Source organism: Leuciscus leuciscus, assembly GCF_965113295.1.
Source record: "Leuciscus leuciscus genome assembly, chromosome: 18".
Taxonomy (NCBI): domain Eukaryota; kingdom Metazoa; phylum Chordata; class Actinopteri; order Cypriniformes; family Leuciscidae; genus Leuciscus; species Leuciscus leuciscus.
The window spans coordinates 16,397,353-16,409,171 of record NC_138742.1 but is presented as its reverse complement, the minus strand read 5'-3'; the positions used below and the strand labels follow the sequence as shown (position 1 = coordinate 16,409,171).

General features: G+C 39.0%; 1 protein-coding gene across 1 annotated transcript; it reads left to right on the top strand.

Moving 5' to 3' along the window:
* Positions 1–428: 428 nt before the first annotated feature.
* Positions 429–9,673, top strand: LOC309480749 (putative pleckstrin homology domain-containing family N member 1). The gene is made up of 12 exons (XM_082145339.1): positions 429–816; positions 2,088–2,187; positions 2,575–2,625; positions 2,742–2,885; positions 3,095–3,181; positions 3,270–3,351; positions 3,487–3,623; positions 3,787–3,933; positions 4,017–4,103; positions 5,251–5,326; positions 9,029–9,105; positions 9,266–9,673. The coding sequence occupies exons 1-12, from the start codon at positions 728–730 to the stop codon at positions 9,335–9,337; spliced, it is 1,149 nt and encodes a 382-aa protein (XP_082001465.1). The 5' UTR covers positions 429–727; the 3' UTR covers positions 9,338–9,673.
* Positions 9,674–11,819: the final 2,146 nt, after the last annotated feature.

Genomic DNA, 11,819 nt, shown 5'->3' with positions numbered 1-11,819 from the left:
TTCAACAAACCAGTTAAGTTTTGAAGGGATTTTGAATGTTCTCTTTGACTAAAGTTCAGACAACCACCCATTTTTTGTCTGTGGTGTTTTTTTGTTGGTGGCAGCCACAAGACCCTCCTTCTTCCTCCATCTGTAGCATATGCGGCAAAACAAACACCTGATTAGACCTCTGACACTCTAACCCTCTCCTTACCACCAATAAACACATTTGAGACACAGTTTGAGATTCAGCTGCAGTTTTGTTGTTGCGGTTACTCTTTGCCTACTTTTGTGTGTTGACTTCATGAGGTGTAATCATAATCTTAAGTGGGATTTGCTATATTGATGCTGCTTGCATTCCACGTGCATGAAATCAAAGTCGAAACAAACAGTTCAGTGCTTTCAAGCTCACTCACAGATGAAACAGTGAAGAGAGGAAGTTGTGTTGCCCGCTGCTGCGTCACTGCTGATAGCAACAGGAAGAAATAGTGCAGCATTTGTGTGTAACTGCTGTGCTTGATAGTTTCATACACCTCTCTTGCTCCTCTTCATTGGCTCCCAACGTTGGCTTCGGTTCAATGTCAAGACACTTCATTCAGGCTTCTTTGCATCTCATTCTTGAACCCTGCTTATAGTCTGTTGGGGTGTGGGGCGTGTGGGGGTGACCAGATGGCCCTCAGTGTGTAGTTTAGAGGAGAAGCCATTGGGGACGTGTGTGTGGAAAGGAGTGGTAAGGTGCAGACAAGCTATGGGATGCTGCAGTGTGACCCAGAGGAATACGGGAACTGATGAAGTGGGCCCAGATGAGATCGAACTCCTGGAAATCAACAATGCAGGGTAAGAGATTGACTGCCACATGGTTGTTGTTTTTTGCTCATGCATTTCAGTTGGAAGCCAGGCTCTTGCGTGGACATAATACACTTAGTAGCAGAACTTCCTCCTTTCAGAGTGTTAGGTAATGTTTGATAACATTTTGAAAACCACAAAGGGTTAGTTGTTCATAATCATGTGGATGTTAAAATGGAAGTGGCTGTCCATTGGAGTTGTGAATGTTTGAATTTGTTTGACATAATATGTATTCTAAGAGTGATGGTTTTTATGATAAGAAAACATGTGACAGTTTCAGTTTTAGCCAGTAAGTAATTTATAGATACCCCTTTTTCCGAGTCAAACCATTCTGCTTTGTTCTTTCTGTCTGAAATTTATCTGATGAAACTGTGAAACATCTTGAGCTTATTGTGTAAGTTGTAGTTGTCTTATTCCTCTCACAATGATGGTGTTTACCGTGGATGGGCAGCAGACTTGTAGCTAGATCTCATTAGATCCTCTCATACACCAAATGAGGCAGAACTAATGTAACTAGTATAGCTAATTAAAGGAGCCAAGTGTGTTTGAGCAGTCTGGTGTCTTACTCCAGGCTGGAAGCCTCAATCCTCTCATTAGGAGACTGTAGGGATTAGAGTGGGAGTTAATCAGAGCTCATAAGCTTTATGTGGCCAAACTAGCAGAAAAACGGGGATCAGACAACGGCCAATCTGCAGAAATAAACACTGGTTGTTTATATGCAGATATGCAACTGCGTCAGGGGTGAAAACATGGTTTGTTTGGGGTAATTACAATGTTAAATCACTCATTTTGTGGGTAATGGTCTTGCAATATACCTGTTGAAGTGTCTATAGGTTCTGAGTGTTGCTTAAAGAGTCGGGCCTATTGAGAGTCAGATGGCGGATGTCTGCTCGTCATTCACCACCCACAGTAAGCTGCTTATGTCTGAGCACTTCCACAGCAAGCAGCATGCGTAAAAGCAGCGGGAACAGAGGGTCTGGGGATGAAATAAGTAATATTCAGGGAACAAACCTCATACAAAGCGTGTAAAAATTTGCACTTGCTGTGCACTTGTTTCTCTGGTACATATTATGTCAATAGTATGAATCAGAAGTGCCCACTCAGTCACAGAAAATAGGTTACTTCCACGTTGCTAAGGTGAAATTCTCTCCCACTAAATCTATCACACAGCGCACAACAATTTGCATTGTGTTTCTTAAATCCTCATCTCTTATGCTGCAAGATAAAGTGATTTGACACTGTTTAACCATCTGCGGTTTCAGGCTCTGGAGTCTCTCTGAAAGCAGACTCCAAATTTCCACAAGGAATGGTACAGATGAAGATCCTCATCGTTGTTCTTCTGTGAGGCACCTGAAGCAGGAGGTAAGCCAGTAAACAGGAAGTTGCAATGGGTGTAGTTTCCAAAGAAGAAAAAAAAAGATAACATGCAGAGAAAACAAAAGAGAAACAACAGTGGCTCTAAAAATGTGTTGGACACTTAAAAATCTATGAATATTTCTAAATTACACAAAAGAGCAAAGCGACTGGCATTTATTTTGAACAAAATGTGCATCATTGATGTGTAAATGCCACTTTTTTTATATTTTATACATAATTCTATAACAATTGGACATTTTATGTTTTGCTTAGGTGCATTAAAGTATCTAAATACTTTTTGGAGCCACTGTATTCAGATAGATCTAGATGAATGTAATGTCTACACTGAATAAGAGTTTTCATCTCCATTTCTGCATCTGTGTCTTGTGCAAGGAACCGGATCCTGGATCTGTGAGGAACAAAATTCAACACAACCATTCACAAGTATGTCTTCATCAGCTTCTAAATAAATAAATAAAATAATACTCTGTACATTTGTCAACATTACATGCTCTTTATATAGCATTATAGGGGGATTGTTTTGTATTTCTGTTTCTCAGCTTGTGATTTGGGGCTGGACAAAAAAAGAGCTCCATCACAGACTGTACACTCATCCAATCAGAGAATGGGAAGGACAGGCACCACACACTTATGGAGACATTATCCACTCATCTTCTGTGTATTTACACAGTGGATACACAAAGGTAACAATTAAACAAAATTGCTTCAGTTCATGTGCCAAACTGTCCCTAACTACACTAAACTATAATGAAGATGCCTTTTGATTTGCTTAGTGCCAATTCAGAATTATTTTGGGGAAAAAACGATTTAAGAGGAGCTGAATTAATATTTTTGCATATGTCCAACTTTATGAGTAACTGTAATTTGTATGCATTATGATGTCTGTCCGCAGGCTATGAGCGAAAGATATCTGGTTTTATTTTCCTTCCATTTGTTAATCCTTGCTTTGGACAGCGCTAATCACGAATTTATATATGAGGTAAGACTCTTTCTATAAGGAATAAGGTATAAGGAAATATGTAACGATGTGAGCTTCACTTTAAAATGCCATCTGTGTTTCGTCACAGGGCATTCTTCCTCTCTCTGCCATTGAGGTGCGTCTGATCTCACAGCAGGACCCCAGTTCTCCACACATGTTTGAGATTAGCGGTGAGAGCCCCTCTAAAAAAAAACTAAAAAAAACAACGACAACAACTTAAATATCTAAATTAACCCTGAATATGAGAATTTTGAAGTCACAAAAATATTTGAACATGGTACACCTATATTTATGATATACTTTAGGGCCTATGGTGGACTCAAAGATCTTCATTTGTACTAGTGCTGCTGAAAAAAATGCCTGGATGGATAACATTGAGGAAAGGAGAAACAAATCCCTAAGGCAACAGCTGAGCCCGTCCCATAGTGCTCTCTCATACCTGGTACTAACCCTAACCCTGGAATATACAGGACTCATAAAACTTGGTCAAATATATTAGTTTCTGAATGAACATTGGTTATGTTTGCCCAAAGAACCAGATAAGTGAAACAGAATTAGGATCTTTCACATCATTGCTTAGACAGGTTTTATTTCCACTATTCCAGGTGCCATGTGATGAAAACTGGAAGAAGGAGGAGCTTAAAAGGTACTTACTGCGGTCTCCGATCTTGCAATGGGAGGGGACGCCCATTCAGCACATGGGCTATCCGAAATACCTTTCATTGGTGCACATCAGCAACATATTCACACAGGTCAGGCTATAGACTATAAATAGAGAGTGGTGTCCATGTAATTCAGGATGGTACTAAACAGGCCTCTGGACCGGCTTTTGCAGGGACCTCAGGAGCGTTTACTTGTGCTCTTCCCGTTTGACCTCCTCATTCTATCTCTCGACTGTCATCATGTTCGTGTGAAATATGAGGTAAGCCAATTTTGCTGACTAAACAACAAGCCATACAGAACACTGCATATCAGCAATATGTCTGCAACTATGAGCCATAGAAATGTATTTGGCAGCCTCAATTAGTACACTCTTTAAAATAAAGGTTCCGAAAAAGGTTTTTTTTTCGCGGTCAAGCCATAGAAGCAGCATTTTTACTTCCCCAAAGAACCTTTCAGTGAACAGTTCTTAAAATAACCATTTTAAAAGAACAAACTTATTCCATTATTAAGAATCTTTTGTGGAATGGAAAGTTTCCATGCTTTCATGGAACCACTAATGCCAATAAAGAACCTTTATTTTTAGGAGTGTAAGAAAGTGGTGAACCCTATTTAATTGAAAAGTTAACTCAGTTGATAAGTGGTGCCAAAGTGCTGTTTATAAATAGGCTTCTGTTTCTTAAAAAAAAAAAAAAAAGTAAACAAAGGACCTTCTGGCCACCATTACTGTAATATGACCTCAATTTTAGTGATTCTACTTTTTAATACAATAAACAGCAGCCATATCACCCTGTAGCCCAAGACTGGTTGCCCACTGAAGGGCTGAGCCTGGTTAGTACCTGGATGGGAGACCTCCTGAGAAAACCAGGTTGCTGCTGGAAGAGGTGTTAGTGAGGCCAGCAGGGGGCGCTCACCCTGTGGTCTGTGTGGGTCCTAATGCCCTAGTATAGTGACGGGGACACTATACTGCCAAAAAGAGCACCGTCCTTCGGATGAGACGTTAAACCGAGGTCCTGACTCTCTGTGGTCATTAAAAATCCCAGGATGTCCTTCGAAAAAGAGTAGGGGTGTAACCCCGGCATCCTGGCCAAATTTGCCCCTTGGCCTCTGTAGATCATGGCCTCCTAATCATCCCCATATACTGATTGGCTTCATCACTGTCTCCTCTCCACCAGTAAGCTGGTGTGTGGTGGGCGTTCTGGCGCAATATGGCTGCCGTCGCATCATCCAAGTGGATGCTGCACATTGGTGGTGGTTGAGGAGATTCCCCCATCTATGTAAAGCGCTTTGAGGTCTCAGAAAAAGCGCTATATAAATGTAACGAATTATTAAACAAACATTTAATTTAGATTCAAATATAGGACTATTGTATACATCACAGCACTGAGTTGTATTGTTTTATACTGAAGGGTCGTCTGCCACTAAAGAGCATTAAAGCCATGGAAAGATCGGCACTACCTGGCAGACTGGAGTTTGAACTCACAGGTATGTATCTTTCTGAACAAATACATTACTCTCATATTTCAACACAACACTTGGACATAACCTCTAAATTGTATGTAATATAAATAATTTAAGTTTAATATATTTAATATACAATATAGATGGGTTACGGGAGAGCATTTTAAATGTGCTTTTGTCTCATGACAAGTCATAGTGAAATGACTGACATGTCAAACCGCACTGATGTGTGCTTAAAAAGAGAACAGACCATTACCACAGACACAAACGCAGGGTGTGATGTAAGAATATATATATATATATACATATATATGTATGTGTATATATATATATATATATATATATATATATATATATATATATACGTATATACACTGTTAGACTTTGCCGTAATTTTACAGTTACTTACTGCAAAAAAGCCCAGTAAAATACCATTTATATTATCTACGGTTAACTACTGTAATATGCACTGCATTGTGGGTATTTTTATGAAATTTACAGTAACTTACTGGCAATAGTGCTGCCAGTAAGTTACCGCAGAAATACGATAAAATGTCTAACAGTGTATATATATATATATATATATATATATACACTCACCTTAAGGATTATTAGGAACACCTGTTCAATTTCTCATTAATGCAATTATCTAATCAACCAATCACATGGCAGTTGCTTCAATGCATTTAGAGATGTGGTCCTGGTCAAGACAATCTCCTGAACTCCAAACTGAATGTCAGAATGGGAAAGAAAGGTGATTTAAGCCATTTTGAGCGTGGCATGGTTGTTGGTGCCAGACGGGCCGGTCTGAGTATTTCACAATTTGCTCAGTTACTGGGATTTTCACGCACAACCATTTCTAGGGTTTACAAAGAATGGTGTGAAAAGGGAAAAACATCCAGTATGCGGCAGTCCTGTGGGCGAAAATGCCTTGTTGATGCTAGAGGTCAGAGGAGAATGGCCCGACTGATTCAAGCTGATAGAAGAGCAACTTTGACTGAAATAACCACTCGTTACAACCGAGGTATGCAGAAAAGCATTTGTGAAGCCACAACACGCACAACCTTAAGGCGGATGGGCTACAACAGCAGAAGACCCCACCGGGTACCACTCATCTCCACTACAAATAGGAAAAAGAGGCTACAATTTGCACGAGCTCACCAAAATTGGAAAGTTGAAGACTGGAAAAATGTTGCCTGGTCTAATGAGTCTCGATTTCTGTTGAGACATTCAGATGGTAGAGTCAGAATTTGGCGTAAACAGAATGAGAACATGGATCCATCATGCCTTGTTACCACTGTGCAGGCTGGTGGAGGTGGTGTAATGGTGTGGGGGATGTTTTCTTGGCACACTTTAGGCCCCTTAGTGCCAATTGGGCATCGTTTAAATGCCACGGCCTACCTGAGCATTGTTTCTGACCATGTCCATCCCTTTATGACCACCATGTACCCATCCTCTGATGGCTACTTCCAGCAGGATAATGCACCATGTCACAAAGCTCGAATCATTTCAAATTAGTTTCTTGAACATGACAATGAGTTCACTGTACTAAAATGGCCCCCACAGTCACCAGATCTCAACCCAATAGAGCATCTTTGGGATGTGGTGGAACGGGAGCTTCGTGCCCTGGATGTGCATCCCTCAAATCTCCATCAACTGCAAGATGCTATCCTATCAATATGGGCCAACATTTCTAAAGAATGCTTTCAGCACCTTGTTGAATCAATGCCACGTAGAATTAAGGCAGTTCTGAAGGCGAAAGGGGGTCAAACACAGTATTAGTATGGTGTTCCTAATAATCCTTTAGGTGAGTGTATATATATATATATAGGGCTCCAGACTAACTTTTCCACTGGTTGCACTGGTGCTACCAACTTTCTCAGTTGGTCGCACCAGCATATGATTTGGTCGCACCTTTTTTTTTTTTTGCTACATGCCATGGGATTAATCAATGCATGCTGATGAATAGTGGTCTTAATCTGCATACCCTAGTTTTGCACTGATGTAAAAAGACTGACAGTGACACAAGACCTCATGTTAGAAAAATGTTTTAATCTTTTAACTCTCAAAAAAAAAACAATTAAAAAAACATGTATGTTCTTTATTGTTTGATTATAATTTTACTGTCTTCACATATGGGAATTGATAAGATTTTATCAATAATAATGCCACTGACGATTCTGATTATCGATCCGATTCTTTAACGATTCTCTTATCGATTCTTGATAGCACTGTGTGGAAAAATGTAGTCATATGCTTTTCAAAAAAACAAGTGGTTTTATTTACTTTAAAGCTAAAGCTTGAGTAAGCAAACTGTACTTTTTAGGTAATTTATGTAATAAATAGAACCTTATTGTAAAGTGTTACCGATACACCGATTCAGACGTCTCCTGAGTTCAATGTTGGAAAGATCTGTTTTAACCATTCATTAAAATGAATCGGTTCAAATTAGTCATTAGTTCGCGAATTGGACGTGTCATTCGCGTTGTGTGATTATCCCAGCAGTTAGGACATGGACATCCAAGATTTGTGTCAACACAGAAAACATATCATCACTGGATAGTTTTTTTCGTTTAATTAAAGTGTTGTTTTATGTCTGCTGAATGTCCGGAACGCTTTTCAGAGAAGATAAGGCAACTTATTTAGCACAATTCACACCCAGCGTAATTCAGGGAAAAAAAAATCTCCGAATGCTCCACATGAAACTTTGGTCTTCCGACCTTTTACCACCGTGTCGATTTATTTTCATGAATATGTGCGAGGGAGAGAGAGCAAGACAGCGCTTAGTTTGGAGACGGTGAATCTTGTTTACACTTTCGCCTGGCTCCGAAGAGAGAGAGAGAGTGCGCGCGCGCGACCGGCTCGCTCTCTCTCTCTGCTCGTTCTTTCAGTTAAACATCGCCCTGTCACGCGCAGCAGTTCATCTACATTACTCACCGATCAAATAAGACTTACCTTTGGCGGGACAAAAATTCACTTTGGCGGGCGCTACAAACAAGTTCAATGCAGGAAAATTCATGCGTGCAATTAACTGAGTAGTACATGACCATACACTCGCACAAATGCGACCACATAAAATTTTAACTCGCACATTCTCAAAAAATGGTCACAGTCTGGAACCCTAGCCTATATATATTCTTACATCACACCCTGCGTTTGTGTCTGTGGTAATGGTCTGGACTATTTTTCAGCACACATCAGTGTGGTTTATCTGACATGTCAGTCATTTCAGAACCGAGGAAATACTATTGCATGATAATCAAACCATTGGGGTTACTTCTTAGTTGTGCAGTTTGCTAGGGGTTTATTAGGATATACTATATATTATCATGTATTGGTCTTTCATAAACATTAAGAAAGCTAAAGTTGGATACATTGCATGATTTGTTGTTCTAAGTCAGAAATCAAGTGATCTGTGGTAGTCATACAGAGATGCTTGTGACTCACCTTCAGAAAATAGCCATGTGATGATAAACACACTCAGACTCCTCAATGTTCCTCTTATCGCCTGAATTATTTAACAAATTTCATTACACCAAGTTATAGAACTGACATGTAAATAACTTGACAAAATTATCAGAAGCCTTGTTGGCCACTTCATAGTTCTTCTATGCACTTTTCTGTCAGATTTCAAGCCACATACAGTACCAACTTCACACAAGTGTGTTTTCTAGACTGTTGTCGGCCTACAATCTTTATGCTGATCTGGAGTGATGTATTTTCCAGGTGAACTGATGGAGCCTCTGCTCGTCTCCTGTATTTACCCTGAGGACTATCAAAGCTGGATCTTCCAGTTACAACAGGCAAGACTGCAGTCTTTGGATTTTAAACTGTTTGCATTAAAGACAAGATAATGATCATAGTAAAACTAATTACTTTAGAGTTTACCACACTTTATGAGATGTAAATGCAGCCTAAACATTGATACAATAAATTTGAATACTTTTTTCCCGTCTCCTACAGCCTGATAAAGTGGCAGATTCATTGTCACATCACACCCCTCCACCTCTGATGCCGAAGAAGCGCAGAAGCTGAGGATGATGACGGATGGGGATTAAAATGTTGTAAACATCATAAATACTCCCATTATTCATTGCGCCCAATGAAAGCTGCTGATGACAAATGAACATTTTACTGTTGCATTTTAATTATGAGTAACAAATCTCTTCACTGCTTGTGACTGTGAGGAAAATCATCAATAGCTAGGAAATTCAACAGGTTTAGAAATTCTGCTCCATTTCAGTAGCCTAAATATCTGTTTCTGAGGTAGTGAAAAGAAAACAGGCCTTACAGCTTACACATGCACTAAGTACAATGTATAAAATTAATATAAATGGTGAGATGTAATAAACTGTTTTAATTATAAATTAATTCCAGGGTCTTGTATTTGTGAGCTAAATAATCTTTACATAAACTGTCAGAATACACATCCTCTACAAAATAGCAATTTAAACAAACATTCGACAGCAACATCTTTACAACTATCCACAATGTGGAAATGTTTCTCTTTTTTTCCCTAACGATAAACAGCATTCAAGTGATTCACATTATATAATTTGTAATCCTAATTTTCAGACAATGGGGCAGAACAGACAAGCTCAGGAGGAGTCAGGGAGTAATATTTGCATTCACTAGTTTATCCTGCTCTCTGTCACCCCTAATCTTTCTTCATGTTATCTCTTGCTGTGGGAAGGTAGAAGGCAGTAGTTGAACATAATAAGTTAACAGGCAGAATGTTAAAGGGTTAGTTGACCCAAAAAGGAAAATTCTGTTAGTAATCACTCACCCTCATGTTGTTCCAACCCCGTAAGACTTTCGTTCATCTTCAGAACAAAAATTAAGATATTTTGGATGAAATCTGAGAGCTGGATCACTCCTCCATAGGCTTCTAAGGGATCAAAACTTGCCGGCCCAGAAAAGTTAGTAAAGACATCGTTAAAATAGTCCAAGTGACTACAGTGGCTCAACCATAAGTTTATCAAGCGACGAGAATACTTTTTGTACTAAAAGTCGTTATTTTTGTTGTTTTTTTGCGCACAAGAAGTATTCTCGTCGCTTGATAAACTTGTGGTTGAGCCACTGTAGTCACTTGGACTATTTTAACGATGTCTTTACTTACTTTTCTGGGCCAGCAAGTTTCGATCCCATAGAAGCCTGGAGGAGTGAGCCAGCTTTCAGATTTCATCAAAAATATCTTAATTTTTGTTCTGAAGATGAACGAAAGTCTTACGGGGTTGGAACAATGAAATTGTGAATTGCTATTATGATGAAAGAGTTGAAAAATAGTCAAACTAACTTGGGTTCTCAATCCAGTCATTGTATTATTGGTCAAGCCTATGAGTGTTGTTGCAGATTACTGTCAGCAGAGGGCAGTATGTTAAATGTCTACAGTCACGGCAGAGGAAAATATACAAAATATCATTATCAATTATAAACAATAAAATTACATCTTATCACATGACACATCCCAGGGTACAACAGGGATGTAAATCAGTGTCTGTGCTGCTTTAGGATTTTATATTTTTCAGGCAACTTTTTTTTCTTTTCTTTTTTTTAATATACAATATTGAATATACCTGCATGTAGCAATTATACATTGCCACAATAAATCTTTAAGTCTACAAGCATGCACAGCACCTAGCGAGACACTAAGTCAAGAACAGCAGAGGCAGGCTACAACTTCAGGATCGCCCCAGGCCAGACTTTAACTTTCATCCTTTTGATTTCAAGCCACAATTTGTCCCACTCTAGACATAGCTTTGGTGTGTTGCCAAACAGTCATACTGACATACTGCTGTCATACTTCAAAAAGACACATTCAAATTAAAAACAGTGCACATGCAATATGCCAGACTTTGGAAATATGTTTATCATGCAAGGGATCTAAAGACTGCAGAGATGGTCAGCTCTAATCATGTATCCCCAGGGCATGGTATAGAATGCAAATGATTAATTTTCAGTTTGATACGCTGATACTTTAGGGGTAGATTTAGCCCTATTTCCTGTTTGCTACTGGTACTGACTTTCTTGTGGTTTTATTTTTAAAAATGCAGCTTAATACTCAGAAATCCATTCAATAACCTTTGTGTGGTTTGGTTTGAAGATTATCTAGAAACATAATAGGGATTTGAGACTTTAAGCCATAACTGGATATTGAATTGATAAGAGTAGCAGTGAAAAAAAATATTCAAGATGGCAGGAAATCTAAAGGGAAGAGATTCAAATCAGTGAGCATGAGGCAGGAAATCATAATGGACAACTTTTTTATGTGTATATATATATAATATGAAATTGACATCTTTTCTTCTGGCTGGTAGGTACATTTTCTTAATGCATCTTCTCATTGTCATCAATTCACCTGTGCTTTTTTGAGCTCAGATCTGCCTGCAAACAATCAACAACCTACAGAAAGAACCAAGTCTTTCCCTACATTTCTTTTTCGATAATCCGTTTCACTCGGATGTACTTCGCAATATGGAAGAAAAGATCGATCACTGCCATTTCATAAAAATACAAT